This window comes from Mangifera indica, chromosome 7, assembly GCF_011075055.1.
Source record: "Mangifera indica cultivar Alphonso chromosome 7, CATAS_Mindica_2.1, whole genome shotgun sequence".
Lineage (NCBI taxonomy): Eukaryota > Viridiplantae > Streptophyta > Magnoliopsida > Sapindales > Anacardiaceae > Mangifera > Mangifera indica.
In genome coordinates, this window is record NC_058143.1 from 17,960,131 (window position 1) to 17,977,062 (window position 16,932).

Genomic DNA, 16,932 nt, shown 5'->3' on the forward strand with positions numbered 1-16,932 from the left:
TAAATACCGAGAATATGTCAAAGCAAGAGTTATAAAGTACAATTTCGGCCTGGGGACTTATTCCCACCCGGGCTATAATTTTGGCCAAAAGATTTCGAAAGTATGTTACATTTTTTAGGTTTTATTTCTTTAACTTTAAAAATTTTATTTATCCATTCATAAATAGTTAAAGTTAATAAAATACTAACCTCTTAAAATTTTATTTTTTTTACTCTCTAAATCCTAAAAGTTAAGTATTTTTCTCTTAGGATAAATTTTAAAAAATAATAATTTTTTTCTTAGGCTTTAGTTTTCAAACTTTGGTGTCATCACCAATAGTTTCTCCCTCCTAACGTTTTCTCTCCCTTCATCGATCTCTTTCTTCTCACTTAGACCTCTAACCAATGTCAATTGAAGTCAGGAAGTCTTTCTAACTTCGATCGTCATCAATCAGAGGTTCAAGTGAGAGGAGAGAGATCGCCGGATGGAGAGAAAGTGTTGGAAGGGAGAGGCCACTGGTGATGGCTCCAAAGTTTGAAAACTAAATCATAGGGGAGAAAATATTATTTTTTAAAATTTGGTTTAAACAAGAAAAAAGATAAAATTTTAGTTTATTTTTAATATTACTGATGAAATCATGATTTTCCCTTAAAACTAACAGACCTAACCACCCATAGATGAATAAATAAAAATTTCAAAATTAAAGAATTGAGAATTTGAGAAAACTATATATTTTGGGTCAAAATGAGTCCTTTGGCCTATAATTTCTTCTACATACTGGCGTGCTTTCAATGAATCTTCTACCATCGCATCCCTATGCCCATGAATTGTCATTTGGATTCTAGAATGATATAACAAATGAAGCCTCTCAACCTTTGGCTCCAAGCAACCATATAAAAGACATGTTTTGGTGATCATGTTAATTTATGAGGGAAAAAAAAAAAGAAATTTTCGTTATTTTAAATGAAATTCATTAAATTTTAACTCAAATTATGAAAAAAAAAGAAAAAACTAAAAATAGACATTTTCACCCCAGAAAATCACGTCTATCGTGACTTCAACATGCTTAATAAAAAAATCAATTAGCCCCTAGTTTAGGGGCCCAATAAAATACAAAATAAACCACAAAATTACATTTTTGCCTGTGATTTCATGCTTATCATGATCTGGATATGCTTAGTAAAATATCAATTAACCTCTAAGGCTTTGACACCTAGACATTTGTGACTATTAAAATATTATTTAAATCTCTCGTTTTACCCACTAATGTGTCGTTCACCAATTAGGTGTAAGTTTGCTTGACAAAATTACATGTTACCCCTTCAATGGGCGTGCAAACAGATTTGATTTGAATTGACAATTTACACCAAACTTAGTTTGAACTTGAGTTTGTTTTAAATGAGTTTAAGCTTGACTTGTTTTAAAAAAACTAAGCTAAGTTCAAGCTTAAATCGAGTTTTTAATTTAATTTATTATTAAAATGATATCGTTTTAATATATATTGACTAAAAAACGATATCATTTTGTATCAAAATTTTTAATTTTATAAACTTAATGAACTGAACAATTTAAAGCTCAAACTTGAAAAAATTGTGCTTTTAGACTTGAGTTCAAACTCGAATTCGTTTAAACTGAACTTGTTTAAGGTTCGTTTGAACTCAAACTTAAATAAATTCAATTTGAATCTAACCCTAATTATACTCTCTTCAATTTTTTCGTTAGTTAAGTGTGATTTTCCATTTCCTTGTCACATCTCCCATTTTCCATCAAAAACATACCTCACCCTTTACGGATCACTTTTTTTTTTTCCCAATATTGTACCAATTTTTACTTAAAAAACATACAACATTTATCAACAAAATTTACAAGACTATACCCTAAATGGTCCAAATGAAAACTCAAATAGACCACAGAAATTTCAACAAACGTAAATTCTCTAAAATACTAGAAATAAACACTTTATACTAACGTTATCATCCATTTTAATAAAAAGTGATTTTACCTTAAAATCCTTAGCCTTTGAATGAGTTTCCACTTTAAATATGGGTTAATAGTCAAAATCACTCATATATAATAGAACAAATTCCTCCAACCCCATTTTAATGGCTACGATGGTTTAACAAATTTTTTTTTTGGGATAAATTTTCTTTTCACCCTGATTAAAAGAGCTAATTTAATTAATTGCCTTACTTAAAGTGTAAGGATTGTGGGTGATTATGTTTAATTAACATGTAAACATAATTAATTATTAAACGTTGTCTAAACTTGTATATTTAGGACTATAAATAAGTTGAGTCATTCACGAGTTATTCATAACTCAACTTGTATTGAGTCAATTTTTAATTGATTATTGACAAATCGAGCATGAGGGATCAATTATTTAATTATTTGTCTACCGGTGAGAAGAAGACATCACGTGAAGACCAATAAAAAATACTCGTATCAACATGCAAATGTCCCATTAGTATAAGGTCATAAACTAAAATAAATATTTTGAGCATATTTGGGTAGAATCGGCTACTTTAATTATCGGTTAATCAAGAGACGATGGCTGAAATGCCTTCCACGGCCCCACTATTCGTTGCCTCATCAGTATGAAACTTCATTGAATGTCGCTTCGCTTAGTCTTCATCAAGTCAACTTGCAAAAATACAAGGGGAAATTAGTTGAGCCACAGTGCTAATTTCTCTTCTCTTGTTCCTTAGTCTTTACTAAGTTTGTCCATACATTACATCTCTTTTGGTTTCCTTGCATCACACAAGCTTCAATTTGCAAGCTTCTGTTTCCTTTTTCTTCGTTTCTAAGTTTCATGGGATTTTGTCCTATTTCCCAGATGATTCCTAAAGTTATGGATATGTTATGTGTACGCCAGAAAACAAACGTGAAAGCCGTTGATGATGGCAAGAAGAAGAAGAAGATCAAAGGGACTGTTGTTTTGATGAAAAAGAATTTGTTGGATTTCAATGATATGAGGGCTTCAGCCATTGATCGGGTTTATGAGCTACTGGGCAAAGGCGTTTCTATACAGCTTATCAGTGCAGATCATTCAGAACCAGGTTGGCCTTTTTGTTTCTCGGAAATTTGAGTTTTTGAATTTTTCTTTTTCTTCTCACTTCGCTAGAAAAGAATCCATTTTGATTGACATTTGAACTGGAAATAATAGGCCTGGACTCTGCCCATTTTTGCTTCTGCAGTTTTAACTTTTTCCTCTGTAACTTGCTGGTGTTAATGTGGAAATACCGACTGTGTTTATAAAGTTATGGCTGAAATTTTGTACTTTGTGTCTGTTTAGCTAACGGGGGTCGAGGAAAGCTGGGAAAGGTGGCATGCTTGGAGAATTGGATTTCATCAGAAGCTTCAGTTACTGCAAAAGAAACTGAGTTTTCTATTACATTTGACTGGGGTGAGAACATGGGTTATCCTGGAGCTTTCATCATCAGAAATCATCACCATAGCCAGTTCTACCTCAAGTCACTCACTTTACAAGATGTTCCTGGTCATGGTTCAGTATATTTTGTCTGCAATTCCTGGGTCTACCCGACGCGTCGATACAAGTATGATCGTGTATTTTTTTCAAACAAGGTAAAAAAATAATAATAATACTCTAAGCTTGACCCTCTCTGTTTTCATCTTAATCTTTAGCGTTTTTTAAAGCATGGACAATTTCCCAATATTATTTTAAAGGGTTTGATTACTCTGAAGACTTAGACCCACTATAGCTGGTGTTTTCTATCATGATTACTAGCTTTAACTGATTTTCTAATTTACCTCCTTTTTCTGGCAAAATCATGTTGTCTGATTTTCCAGGTAGATTAGACAGCCCTTTCCTTCCTTGATTGGGTTGAGACTTTTGCTTTCCACATCATAACTTTTTTCGGCGTGGCAAAGCTGCAAGAAAGGATCCCAGATCAATATCTGATCAAACCAGATATCTATGAAATCTTTATTTCAAGAGAAATGCTCCGTGCATCTAGTTTTGAATAATCAATTAGTAACCTACCGTATGGATGCTCAAAGCTGGATGTATATAATTTTATTGTTATTTTAATGTGTTAACGAGATTTGTTTGAACTGAAACAGTGGATGTAATAACAGACAACTTTGTGATTTGTATCAGACTTACCTTCCAAGTGAAACACCAGAGCCATTACGCAAATATAGAGAAGAAGAACTTATAAATCTCAGAGGAGATGGGAAAGGTGAGCTGAAAGAATGGGACAGAGTATATGACTATGATTACTACAATGATTTGGGGAGTCCGGATGACGGTCCATCGTATGCCCGCCCTGTTCTTGGTGGATCAAAAGAGCATCCATATCCCAGAAGAGGAAGAACTGGTCGGAAACGGACAAAAGCTGGTTAGTTACCTAAAACTGAAACAGTTTAGACAGGTTTAACACAAAAAATGATTACAAAGACTGAAGAATTTTAAGCTTCATTTTCAGCACTTTCAAAAAGTGATTTCAGTTTTTTAATGGTTACAGATCCTAATAGTGAGAAAAGACTGCCACTTCTGAGTCTAAATATTTATGTTCCAAGAGATGAAAGGTTTAGCCACATTAAGTTTTCAGATTTTCTAGCCTATGCTCTGAAGTCACTGTTTCAGGTATTGCACCCTGAGATTAAATCTCTATGTGACAAAACCATAAATGAATTCGATACTTTTGAGGATGTACACAATCTATATGAAGGGAATATCAAGCTACCAAATGCCAAAACTGTCAGTAAGATTAGGAATCACATACCATGGGAGATGCTCAAGGAGCTTATTCGAAATGATGGCGAGCGGTTCATGAAATTCCCAATACCTGATGTTATCAAAGGTGCAAAACAATATCATGTTTCCATATAATAGTTCCGATGAAACAGTATTTAAACATTTATTCAACTTTTGCATGCCAATTATGAAATTTTATGGATTTGTTCCAGAGGATAAGTCTGCTTGGAGGTCTGATGAAGAATTTGGAAGAGAAATGCTGGCTGGGGTCAATCCAGTTATCATCAGCTGTCTCCGGGTAAAATATATCTTCAATAAGATTGGCTGATTACTGTTGTAATATGGGTTTCACTTCACTGATTTACTTGAGTATAACTGCAGGAATTCCCCCCAGCCAGCAACCTAGACCCTAAATTATACGGGAACCAGAAGAGCTCAATAACAAGAGATGACATTCAAGGGAACATGAATGGACTCACTGTAGATAAAGTACTAGTCATAGTTATTTGACTGTACTTCTCTCTGTATATTATTTCACTTTTCTTTTCTTATGCTATGTTTAACTTGATACAGGCAATAAAAAAAAAGAAGCTGTTCATATTGGATCATCATGATGCATTGATGCCATACCTGCAGAAAATAAACTCCACTACCACAAAGACATATGCCAGCAGAACCCTGCTCTTGTTACAAGATGACGGGACATTGAAGCCATTGGCAATTGAGTTAAGCTTGCCACATCCACAGGGGTACCATCACGGCGCTGTTAACAAAGTTTTCACGCCGGCAGAGCATGGTGTTGAAGGTACAGTATGGCAGCTGGCCAAAGCTTATGCAGCAGTGAATGATTCTGGCTACCATCAGCTCGTTAGCCACTGGTAAATGCTGACTGGTAGACAATATTTAGAAGCTGGGTTTTAGTTTAAGAATAATATTTACAAGCTTCTAAATAAAAATTTGCAGGTTGAACACCCATGCAGTGATAGAGCCATTCGTGATAGCAACTAATAGGCAGTTGAGTGTGGTTCATCCAATATATAAACTTTTGCATCCCCATTACCGGGATACAATGAATATAAATGCCTATGCTCGACAAATCCTCATCAATGCTGATGGGGTACTTGAAAGAACAGTGTTCCCAGCAAGATATGCACTGGAGATGTCATCAGGAATATACAAAAATTGGGTTTTGACTGAGCAAGCACTCCCAGCTGATCTGCTCAGGAGGTAAGCTCACAGATCTTGAATTCAAGACATTTGCTATTATATTTCATTCTCATAAATGAAACTTTGCCCCTTGTCAGAGGAGTGGCAGAGCCAGACCCAAGCCAACCTCATGGACTTAGGCTTCTGATTGAGGATTACCCTTTTGCTGTTGATGGGCTTGAGATATGGTCGGCAATTGAAACTTGGGTCAGTGAATACTGCTCTTTCTACTACCCCACCGATGACTTTGTCCAAGGAGACTATGAACTCCAATCATGGTGGCACGAAGTCCGCAATGTTGGGCATGGAGACAGGAAAGATGAACCATGGTGGCCTGAGATGCAGACACGAGATGAGCTTGTACAATCTTGCACCATTATCATATGGGTGGCTTCTGCCCTCCATGCAGCTGTCAATTTTGGGCAATATCCATATGCAGGCTACCTCCCTAACAGACCAACTGTGAGTCGCCGCTTCATGCCAGAACCAGGTACCCCTGAGTACGATGAGCTTGAGAAGAACCCTGAGTTGGCCTTTCTGAAAACAATCACAGCACAACTTCAAACCCTCCTTGGAGTGTCCCTCATAGAGATTCTGTCACGCCATTCAACTGATGAGGTTTATCTTGGGCAGAGAGATACTCCTGGGTGGACTTCTGATAATGGGCCATTAGATGCATTTGAAAGATTTAGAGAAAGATTGATAAAAAGTGAAAAGAAAATTATCGAAATGAACAATGACAAAAGATGGAAGAACAGAGTCGGGCCTGTCAATGTGCCTTACACCTTGCTCTATCCTAATACTTCAGATGACTCCAAAGAGGGTGGGCTCACAGGAAAGGGCATTCCCAACAGTATCTCAATCTAAAGTTCTAAATTTTTGTAAGATGTGTTTGGAGCAGCTTTGAATTTGATTGTTGGTATATTGTGTTCAACAAGCAAAGAGTGCTAATTAGCTTTCTCATTTTTGTCTCCTGGATCTTGTTCTTAAGACAAAAGTGTGACTTTAGGTTCTCAAATATTTTATCCAAGAAGATTTGTGATGTACAAATGGCAAACTGTACCTATATATGTAAATGTGCTTTAACTACATATAAGCAGACATACGCTTTGCAGTGTCAATGGCATTGAGCAACATCCTTAAATCTCAGTTTTGATTCGACCTCAAAAATTTTCCCTAGGACAAAGAAGACAAACAATCAAAATTTGAGGCACCTAAAAACAGGAACATCCGAGTCCCTATCAGTGCAACAGATTTTCCTACCCAATGAGTGAACTGAAACAAAAGTTTTAGCCATGTAAACCAGCCATAATAATTCAGAAATTCAACCAGATAAAACCTGGTGTCCACGTTTAAAAGACCTATGATTATCAAGAACAATGACCTCTAATAATTACAAGAAGCTTCAAAACCGCTTAGCAATTGTAATAAAAGAACTTATAATAATATTCCTTTATGATACACATTATACAAAATTCAGCATGCAAAAGTGAAATATTTCAAGAACACCTGACTTAGCATTTTTCGGTGTAAGACATTAAGCAAGAACTTAAAGCAACACAACTAAAGTTCTAAGAATAAAGCACAATGAAACAACTAAATTGGCAACAAATTAGCAAGAGATGAACTGGGTCAATGGTATCTACTTATCTTCTAAAAAAAAAAAAATTCAAACGAGAAATGAAATGGGTGCTATCAAGAACCGATAATGTGAAAGAATGATGAAACATGAGACATCCATCTACCATCTATTACTCTAAAAAAGCTGCAATTTTTTGTTACCCATTGTTAAACATAGAATAACAAGAAATTGTCGAGCGCTTGCCTTGTTCGTAATGCCGGTTAGTAGATGGAGCCATATGGAAGACGTTGGGGGCAGAAACCGCTAAAATATAATTGATACCTGTCTTTCTCTTGTTTATTAAAATCCACTTTGTAGCTGCTTCTGATGCCATCTGCACATGACCCCTTAAGACAACTGCATTTTCCCATTCAAGATTTGTTTCCTGCTCTCGAGTTTCAAAACTATATTTTACCAGTCAAAGATTTATCTCATTCATCCTGTGCAATCCTCAAGTTTCAAATCACATTTTCCTGATAATAAAATTGTAAGTATCCAATTAATTTATGTACTTGAATAAATATATGTTTAATATGTATTATTGTATAATTAAATAATTTTAAATTAAAAATAATGTAACATATAATTATTTGATGATATACATTAATATATATCAATTTATATATTTAAAATAAGTACGTGTAATATTATTCCTTTTCTAATCATGGAATAATACTTAGAATGGTTGGGGTAGTTCTTCCAAGTGTGATTAGACCATATTACATCTTCTTGGATGATGCAATTTAGGCTAAATGACACCATCGCAGGTGTAATCCAGTTAGATTAGCTCGTCTAGGCACGAATGTAGTTAGTGACTTTTCTTAATTTAATTTTTAGTTTATAAATTAATAATGCAAGGGGTAAAAGAGACGTTGACCAGAGAAAAGAGAGGAGATGTGGGAGAGAGCAAGTACAAATTCTAATTGGTTCAACTCGATCGTACCTCTTATCCATTACCCAAATTTCTCACCACCCATTCAAAATCCACAAACACTTCACCTCAATATCCTTCCTTTGTGTCTTTGCTGCTTATTGATCCATTGCTCATTACTCATTCCATCTATCTCTAATGGCAATGGCAGCCCAAGCCTCTCTTTTCACTCCCGCCACCCTCTCCACCGCCAAGTCCACCAACCGTGCCACCGTTCCATGGAAACAACCATCATCTCTGTCAATCACCACAGCTTCCAGGCCACTTAAGCATGTCCCACGTATCATCAAGGCCATGGCCGAAGAGACAGCCGAGGCCCCAACAAAAGAGGCTCCCGTGGGTTCACGCCCCCAGAACTTGACCCGAACACCCCATCACCGATCTTCGGCGGCGGCACTGGCGGGCTGTTGCGGAAGGCTCAAGTGGAAGAATTTTACGTGATCACATGGGAGTCACCCAAGGAACAGATATTCGAAATGCCCACCGGAGGCGCTGCGATCATGAGGCAAGGTCCGAATTTGCTCAAGTTGGCGAGGAAAGAGCAGTGCTTGGCTCCGGGGACAAGACTGAGGTCAAAATACAAGATCAAGTATCAGTTTTACAGGGTGTTCCCCAATGGTGAAGTTCAGTATTTGCACCCGAAGGATGGTGTTTATCCCGAAAAGGTGACCCCGGACGACAGGGAGTTGGGCAGAATTACAGGTCGATTGGGAAGAATGTTAGCCCGATTGAGGTGAAGTTCACAGGGAAGCAGGTGTATGATTTGTAATTTGAAGTGGAATTTTTGTTAATATGTATGAAGTACCTGGGATTCTGTCTAGTATTTATTATTGTTTTTGTTGGTTGTATTCGTGCTTCCTTAATTTCTTGAAAATGCTACATAAATTAGATTTCGAATCACCTGGGCTAAAGACTATTTGCCACCCAATTTTAGGTGCTGTCCCAGTGGCACCCATAAAGTTTGAAAAATCTGAAGTCCTATCCATTGTTCAATTGTGATTAAAATTTTCTATTAGATATATGAGTAAAATTATTATTTTATTAATAATATTAAAAAAATATAAAATTTATTATATTTTTCTTTTCTAAGTTTTATAAACTAAAATTTCACTATTCTTACAGTTTTTTTACTTTAAAAAATCACATTTTCCCCCAAAAACTTTAGAATTTTTTTCTTCCCCTCCAGACACTTTTTTTGACAATCTGAAAAGGATGATAATGGTTTCCTCTTCATTGATGAAGAAATATATGTGAAGAGATTCTAGATCTCTTCATCGACAATGAAGAGATTCTAGATCTCTTTGTCAACGAAAAGATACGAGATTTGGAATATCTTCATCGACGAAATTCATATCTCTTCACCCAGATCTCATTAGATCTCTTCGTCTCTGACAAAGAGATTTGTTCCAAGTTTGTCTATGTGCGTCAACCAACGATTTAGGGTAGAGAGTGGAAATCGTCGAAGTCACAAAGGTGAAGAAAAAATTTGAGGAGAAAATATGATTTTTCAAAGTTAGAAAACTTTAAGTAAAAATAAAATTGTTAATTTTTAAAAACTTAAGAGAGAAAATATAATGAATTTTATATTTTTTTAATATTATTGATAAAAATAACAATTTACCCCTATTTCTAATAGAGAATTTTAATGACAATTACATTATGAATAAAATTTTAAAATTTTCAAACCCTATAGATTTGGTTTTGAAAAAACACTTGAACTTAGTGGGAAGTATTCCTTTGGCCATTCACACCTGGTGCGAAATTCTGCAAGATGTTGCTCCAATATAAAATTTCAAAATAAAAGCTGTTGCCCATATTCTATTATTCGGCTCGTAATATACAACTAGATGATTAACAATTTTGGGCTTATAAATCATTGTTAAAAGTTATCCATTTGCATGTTGTTTGATCTGATGTGGCCACTACAAATCCATCTCAATCTTCCTATCCCTATCTCAAACTTCAAAGATTTAAAAAAAAAAAAAAGATAAAAGTCTTCACCACGTAAAGCTTAAAAAATACTAATTTTATGTGATTTCAAATTGTTCTTTAAGCAATGATACGAACAGCCATCAATGTCCCAACAACTATGAATGGCGCAATGCCACATATTATTGCCTTCCCGTGAGAACACAATTAATGTAGCACGTCTCTATCTGATTGTGTTTTGGGTGGCACCTCATCAAAGCACCGACTTACGTGGCATCACTAACGCATTATTATGATTCTATTTCTTTAACACCAAAGTGGAAACTTCTTGAAAGCATTGAAAATTAGTTAAATAGCAGCACTGTGCTTTATTAACATAGATATGCACACATACATATTAATACAAATGCACATGATACGTACACAGTGGGGCCTTTTTAAAACCAACCCATCATCAGGCACCGACAGTTGTTGTGTTGAGGATCGTTTCCAACTCACTCCTGGTACGGCTGATGCTTCGATCACCACCGTCCGATTGACTGACCCATATTTCTGGAATTACTTGAGGTAAATTGTTGATATTCTCTAAGACATAGTCTGATTCTTTGATCTTTATTTTCTTCCCCACCTTCAATTCCACCAAAAAAAAAAATCATAAATAGTATACTTGTATTGTTGTGTATATATATAAGTGGCGACAATTTTAAGATAAAACAAGGAAATTACCAAAACGGTGCATAGCCCCAAAGCTTTGCCAGCAGCTACATTCTTCACATTGTCGTCGAGAAACAGCTGCCAAGAGGAGACGCTTTTCAGTATGTGCTAACTGGAAACTTTCAAAATCAAGTTAATAATCGAAAAATGGTTGAGATCTTACTGTACGGCGAGGATCAAGTCGAGCAACATCTAAAGCAATTTTCATGGCGTCCATTGATGGCTTCAAAACTACAGGAAATTCATCAGGACGAGTTGCTTTGGAGAGATTTGGATTCATCGTCTCGAAACAGATTATTTGATCGAAACAGTCTTCTATTCCTAACCTTTTCAGGCATTTGATTGCGTGGTTCCTGTCAGAGTTTGTGAAAATCTGGAAATTCAAAAAGTAGTTGATTAAGTTCAGACGATTTGATAAAATCAAATAATTGTTTCCAATTTCGTTTATCTAACTTACAATCTTTCTTCGGTGGATGCTACGTAAGATGTTGCGTAGTTGAATATCGGGCTTAATCAAATCATATGGCAATTTTCCGTGCACGAAACTGTTGATTAGAATATTATAAGAAGAAAATTTAAATAAGATGCGGTTAATATTTTAATATTTTAATTTTTGAATTAATTAAAATTTTGACTAACCTGTGATAATCATCAGCATCAATATCGTAGCCTAAAACCTGGAACAATTTAAGAGAACTAATCAGGCCGCCATCGTAAGAGGAAAATGAAATTGATAGGAAGAAAGTTGGCTCGTTTAATGGTTGAAAATTGTTAAGAGAATAAGAAAAATTAATTACTCGCAAGCCGGCGAGAGTGCTGCCGTAAGTTTTAAAAAGTTCAACTCTGAGAGTCGAAGCTTTACTTTCTGGAAACCCGCATTTCTCAACGAGAAAGTCTGAAAAGTAAAATCAAAATAATCAGTGATTTAATAAACATTAAATGAAGCTTGAAGCTGATCAATTTGTTGATAATTAATTTCATACCTTCAATGTTTCTCTTGACAGCTTCAGCTATTCCAACTTTCGAAGAGTACAAAGTGTCATCCAAATCTGGTCCAAAAGAAACTCAAAACAGGTTATTAATTATTATCATCATTCATCTAGAAGAAAAAAAATAATACACTTAAATGGCATGCAGAGCTGAAATAGAGAATTAATAATATACCGAACATGATGCAGTTAAAGGTAGAATCCATGGCTGAAGGAAAAAGAAGAGGAAAGCAAATGAGAGAAATTCGCAGTACAGAGAGCAATGAAATGAATGAGATAATCCAATAGCAAGCAACCGACGAGGCTTTGTGCCGGAGGTGAAGAGAGGATTTTATAGGCCTAGAGGGTCAATAAAAGACAGAGCAGACAGCGATTGTGCTGACTCAGAGCTCAAATCTGTTGCAATCAAAGCCGAGTAAATAAGGGTCCACACGTCAGTCGAAATCCCTAAATTGACACAAATACCCTTTCATAATTTTTTAAGGGAGTTGTAGTTTTACTTGTTGTAAGGGTGGTCGATCGTTACGTGGCCAGAGGGTTAAAGACATAGATAGGGCATATAAAAAAAACATATATGGAGGGCATCAATGTAATTTGAGAGGGTAGAAACGGGAAACGTGGATTGCTTCGTAAATGACTTGAAGTCTTTAAACACGTAAAGGCATTAGTTAAGGCATTAATAAATAAATTGTTAATTTTACATTATTGTTGTACTGATATAAATTAAATATAACTAAAGAGTTGTATTTTTAGGATTTTATAAACGTATTTTATTTATTTATTTATTCAATTTTACACTGTAATAACAATTTATTCATTTTTCTAAGAAAATTTTTTGGTTTTGAATTTTTATAATATTAATTATTAAAAGAAAAATCTATATGGACAGTTTTCAAATCTATTACTATGAGGAGGATATTTTATTAATTTATTAATTATAATAATTACTTAGTTTTAGAAAGATTTCCAACTTCTGTAAATGGCATTCAATATACTTAACTTTGATGGAGACAAAAATAATCAGACTATAAATAGGACCCTGTAACGACAATGAATAGGAACCTGCAACAACTTCTGATGGACGGTGATGGGGTTGTCTGGTGCCCACCGTGACCATAATTTATTGTTGACAGGACCACCCACCCAAACTGTGATAAAATAACAATTTCCCACTTTAAAATTTAAAAAGTTTATTCCTCCATTTATTTACCAATAATATATGTTAATTTTAACCATCAAATATATTTTCATTATTTTATCTAATATAATAAGATAAATATTAAAGACACTCTTAATTTAACAAATCTATTTTTAATTCTGTTTTATATTTCTTCTTTCGCATCTTCATTTTATTTCTTCTTTCCTATTTCTCTTTTCTCTTTTTTTGGCTCTTAGAAACAACTATTTATGTTTGATATATATATATGAAAAATATTGATTGATGGATGGCTGTAGATGTTGGAACCCTGGCGTGTATGTGGAGCAATCCACCCATTGCAAAGCCAACTAATTAATAACAAATTGTTTGGTAGCTTATGAATGAGAGTGGAAGAATTTAATTTATAAATTTTATGGAAGCTGACACGAAATCCAAATTAGTAATATTCGCCACCTCACATTTTTTAACTATAAATCAATATTTTAATTTGTTATATTTATATATCCTTTGATTTGACAATTTACCAACAAATTAAAACGAATGCCAGATTAAGTAATTTAAATTTATTCTGAAGAAATTCGGTGAGTTCAGTTTCTTTCTTTCTTTTTCTTTTCTTTTAGACAAAGGCAATTATTAAATTCTGAATTTACAAGCATAAAGGCATGGGACTTCCAGGAGGATGGCATTCATATTTCATATTCCAGAGAAGCTACACAAGCAAAATTGAAAAGAAAAATAGACAATTAATTGGAAGATCAGAAACCATAAAAAAATTTTAAAAAAAAATTGTTCCACTTTCAGTCTTATATGTCTGTCTGTGCTTGGCTTCTTCTAATACGAACTCAGGCTTGGTTTTTGTGGGCACTGCCATGTCCATATATGAACCTTGCTGTCCCTTCTGTGTAGACATGAGTCTCATTGTCAAGCCTGCCATTGCCAAACACCAAGAAAAGATTTACAATACCTTTTAGCATGCAATTAAGTGTGGAGCATTTATATGGATATGGGCTAATTGGGCTTACGAATTTCGAACTGCTTTGCTCAGAGTTGAGGCAGATGAAATGGTTTTGCCATCAAGGTATCTGTTTTCCCCTTTTATATTCTGTTTCATTCTCAGGTCTAGCTCTTCAGCACAAAGTTCAAATGGGGAATCTGAAGCCTGCAAACACTTTTTTCAGCTTCTGCTATAATAGTGAAAACATTATTTGTTATATTATATCAATTTATTTTACCATGACCCATCCCCAAGTATCAGCGAAGGAAGGAATATGAGCAGAATAAGGTACAGCATCTGCACATTAACCAAAACCAAACAATTACCAGAAGATTAATGGGAAGAAAGCCATGGAATTGGCAACACTGAGTTATTGCTTACATTTGAAAACATGCCTCAGTGTGTTGTAAATGCAAGAGAATACTTCTGTGTGAGTGAAAATTCCAGCAGGCCCTGCCTGAAAATCCCCCCAATAAATAAATAAATAAATAAGCTTCTCTTCTTCTCTTTTGCAGATTCTTATTCAAGGGTGTTGTTTAATGTACCTGTGTGACAAATATTCCACCAGGATTGAGTTTAGGTTTGACAGTGGACTCATAAAAGGATTTGGTATAGAGTTTATAACAGGGGCCTCCTTCTATGGGGTCTGCCAGGTCCCCTATTATCACATCATAGCTTTCTTTTCTACTCTCCAGCTCAGCCCTGAAACACAGCCAAAAATTAACGACAAGACTTAATATTTGTTCTAATTGTAATTATAATATTGCAACATTGTAGAATTATATAAACCAAACCTGGCATCATTGATGACAAGCTCAAGTCTTGGATCAGAAAATGCTTCTCTGTTCATAACTAAGTATGACTTGCAAAATTCTACCACCTCCTGCTCCAAGGGAAAATTCAATTCTAATGATATAGCTGAAGTTATTGAAGAAAATGGAAAAAAGAAACAAAAGCAATTACCTCATCAATGTCACACATGACAACCTTCTCCACAGTTTTATGTCTGAGTATTTCTCTTGCAGTGGAGCCTTCACCTCCACCCATAATAAAGATGGTCTTTGGACTAAATTTCACAATAAGGAAGCTTATTAATATAACATCGCTTGTTGAATATTAACAGAAGGAAGATAAGGGAAAAAAAATAATATTTACTTTGGATGGTGAAGAAGTGCTGGATGAACTAGAGACTCATGGTAGATAAATTCGTCTACCTCTGCACTTTGAAGCTTACCATCGATCACCAGTGCCTGTAAAACAAATCACATAAAATTTAGCTTAATTATATGTTGAAACTTTTCTTTAACATTTTAGTTGTTTATTTATGTAAACCTTTCCAAAAGGCTTTGTGTCCAACAGTGCAATATCCTGGTATGGCGTCTCTCCTGTATGCAATATGCTGCGACAAGAACAATTTGATATTATTATTAATATACATCAGATGTTAAAGTTGTCAAGCAAAGTAATTATCAATAAATTGACTAATTAATTATTATATCTTGTCGACCTTTTCTTGGTCATGACATTGATTCTTACTTATAATATTGTAATATAATATGCAACAAACTGGACAGCTAGGGCTTCATTTTGTCTCACCCAGTGAAAAGTGTTGCTTCTGGAAGATTTTTCAAAGATTTTGTAATGTTATTTACTTCAAGTAAACACAAGAAAAGAAGTGTAAGATGAAAGAGATGAATGATCAGTAAATGAACAAGTAGCATGTATACCTATTAAGTGCAAAGCTCCATCTTAAATTCTCTTCAATCTCTTCTTCATACCAGCAACTCTTCCTATGACCAGATAGCGAAAGGCTTTTCTCATTAACGCCATTCTTGTCAGAAATCCCATTAGAGCAAGAGATCTCACCCATTGTCTATAGAGGAAGATTGAAAGATAGAAGATAGAGAGAAAGAGTGAAAGAGAGCAAGTAGTGATGAAGAGAAGAAAAGAGTTGGAGCAGAATTTAAATGGGATGGTGGCAGGAAATTCGGAAAAGACTCATGATGAGGTTTAGCTTTAGCAGAGTTGCCAACTCCATCGAAATTAGTGTTGTTTAAAGCATAGGACTCAAAAGAGCCAAAAATATTTATGGAATTTCGACAAGAAAGAAACTTCACAAAGACAATGAAGGATTTGGTCGCGTGGTTACATCAATTGTCGTCTTCTATTCCCATCCTTTTATCCACAATATTATATCATGGGTTTTGTTCTTCCTTTCACATACGTGATGCTCTTTGCCGTAAGCATGTGCAGAGAAGTGAATTTATCTGCCTGTATAATTTGGTAGAGTTGAAAATAAAGGGTTTGAAATTCCCTTAAAAACCCAATTGGATTTTGACACATAGGATAATGCATGTGAAGAACAAGTATATGGACAAAACCCAGAAGAAGCATGCAAAGGATAATGATGATCGTAATGTATTAAATTTTGGCTGAGGGGAAAAAGGATAAAAGATGATGATTAATGGGGACTGGGGAGAGCTAAATTAGCGAAAAATCTGGTTATTTTTTTGGGAAAATTATAATTATAGTTCATTCAGGAATGTGTGCAAAATCTTGGTTGGTGATATTAGAGAGCGTGCAGTGGAAACCATCATCATATATATTCTCTTGCTTCCAAAAGATGAAGGGCGTGCTTTGCCAGGCGCACTCATCAACACCACCACCATGGCCATCAAACCCATCATCAATCC

General features: G+C 35.0%; 3 protein-coding genes, 1 long non-coding RNA gene and 1 pseudogene across 4 annotated transcripts; 2 read left to right on the forward strand and 3 right to left on the reverse strand.

The window, feature by feature from the left end:
- The first annotated feature begins 2,499 nt into the window (after nucleotides 1-2,499).
- Nucleotides 2,500-7,023, forward strand: LOC123220698 (linoleate 9S-lipoxygenase 5-like). Its single transcript, XM_044643257.1, has 9 exons — nucleotides 2,500-3,035; nucleotides 3,272-3,561; nucleotides 4,097-4,337; nucleotides 4,464-4,802; nucleotides 4,909-4,994; nucleotides 5,078-5,185; nucleotides 5,270-5,574; nucleotides 5,660-5,923; nucleotides 6,001-7,023. Exons 1-9 carry the CDS (start codon nucleotides 2,789-2,791, stop codon nucleotides 6,767-6,769), a joined length of 2,649 nt encoding a protein of 882 aa, XP_044499192.1. The 5' UTR covers nucleotides 2,500-2,788; the 3' UTR covers nucleotides 6,770-7,023.
- On the reverse strand, nucleotides 3,543-5,460 carry LOC123220702. The gene is made up of 4 exons (XR_006503131.1): nucleotides 5,327-5,460; nucleotides 4,725-4,787; nucleotides 4,103-4,313; nucleotides 3,543-3,867 (listed from the first exon to the last, which is right to left on the reverse strand). It is a non-coding gene; the product is annotated as an uncharacterized LOC123220702 (long non-coding RNA).
- Nucleotides 7,024-8,448: 1,425 nt separating the features above from the next.
- LOC123220701 lies at nucleotides 8,449-9,286 on the forward strand (annotated as a pseudogene).
- Nucleotides 9,287-10,727: 1,441 nt separating this feature from the next.
- Nucleotides 10,728-12,420, reverse strand: LOC123220700 (uncharacterized protein C24B11.05). The gene is made up of 8 exons (XM_044643258.1): nucleotides 12,262-12,420; nucleotides 12,081-12,146; nucleotides 11,895-11,992; nucleotides 11,737-11,774; nucleotides 11,555-11,642; nucleotides 11,261-11,470; nucleotides 11,110-11,175; nucleotides 10,728-11,011 (listed from the first exon to the last, which is right to left on the reverse strand). Exons 1-8 carry the CDS (start codon nucleotides 12,290-12,292, stop codon nucleotides 10,838-10,840), a joined length of 771 nt encoding a protein of 256 aa, XP_044499193.1. The 5' UTR covers nucleotides 12,293-12,420; the 3' UTR covers nucleotides 10,728-10,837.
- Nucleotides 12,421-13,914: 1,494 nt separating this feature from the next.
- Nucleotides 13,915-16,231, reverse strand: LOC123220390 (thermospermine synthase ACAULIS5-like). The gene is made up of 10 exons (XM_044642598.1): nucleotides 15,967-16,231; nucleotides 15,572-15,638; nucleotides 15,395-15,489; nucleotides 15,203-15,305; nucleotides 15,034-15,122; nucleotides 14,785-14,941; nucleotides 14,621-14,696; nucleotides 14,478-14,536; nucleotides 14,268-14,404; nucleotides 13,915-14,172 (listed from the first exon to the last, which is right to left on the reverse strand). The coding sequence occupies exons 1-10, from the start codon at nucleotides 16,107-16,109 to the stop codon at nucleotides 14,088-14,090; spliced, it is 1,011 nt and encodes a 336-aa protein (XP_044498533.1). The 5' UTR covers nucleotides 16,110-16,231; the 3' UTR covers nucleotides 13,915-14,087.
- Between the last annotated feature and the right edge of the window lie 701 nt (nucleotides 16,232-16,932).

What these genes read in the sequence shown, in the direction of transcription:
- LOC123220390 (XM_044642598.1), bottom strand. Translation starts at nt 16,109, where the DNA reads ATGGGTGAGATCTCTTGCTCTAATGGGATTTCTGACAAGAATGGCGTT. An exon ending in GTGGAATATTTGTCACACAG is followed by an intron (nt 14,697 to 14,784) that starts GTACATTAAACA and finishes GGGGATTTTCAG; the next exon opens with GCAGGGCCTGCTGGAATTTT. An exon ending in ATACTTGGGGATGGGTCATG is followed by an intron (nt 14,405 to 14,477) that starts GTAAAATAAATT and finishes AAGTGTTTGCAG; the next exon opens with GCTTCAGATTCCCCATTTGA.
- LOC123220700 (XM_044643258.1), bottom strand. Translation starts at nt 12,292, where the DNA reads ATGGATTCTACCTTTAACTGCATCATGTTCG. An exon ending in CTTTAACTGCATCATGTTCG is followed by an intron (nt 12,147 to 12,261) that starts GTATATTATTAA and finishes CTTTTGGACCAG; the next exon opens with ATTTGGATGACACTTTGTAC. An exon ending in GCATCCACCGAAGAAAGATT is followed by an intron (nt 11,471 to 11,554) that starts GTAAGTTAGATA and finishes TTGAATTTCCAG; the next exon opens with ATTTTCACAAACTCTGACAG.
- LOC123220698 (XM_044643257.1), top strand. Translation starts at nt 2,789, where the DNA reads ATGGGATTTTGTCCTATTTCCCAGATGATTCCTAAAGTTATGGATATG. An exon ending in GTGTATTTTTTTCAAACAAG is followed by an intron (nt 3,562 to 4,096) that starts GTAAAAAAATAA and finishes GATTTGTATCAG; the next exon opens with ACTTACCTTCCAAGTGAAAC. An exon ending in ATGGACTCACTGTAGATAAA is followed by an intron (nt 5,186 to 5,269) that starts GTACTAGTCATA and finishes AACTTGATACAG; the next exon opens with GCAATAAAAAAAAAGAAGCT.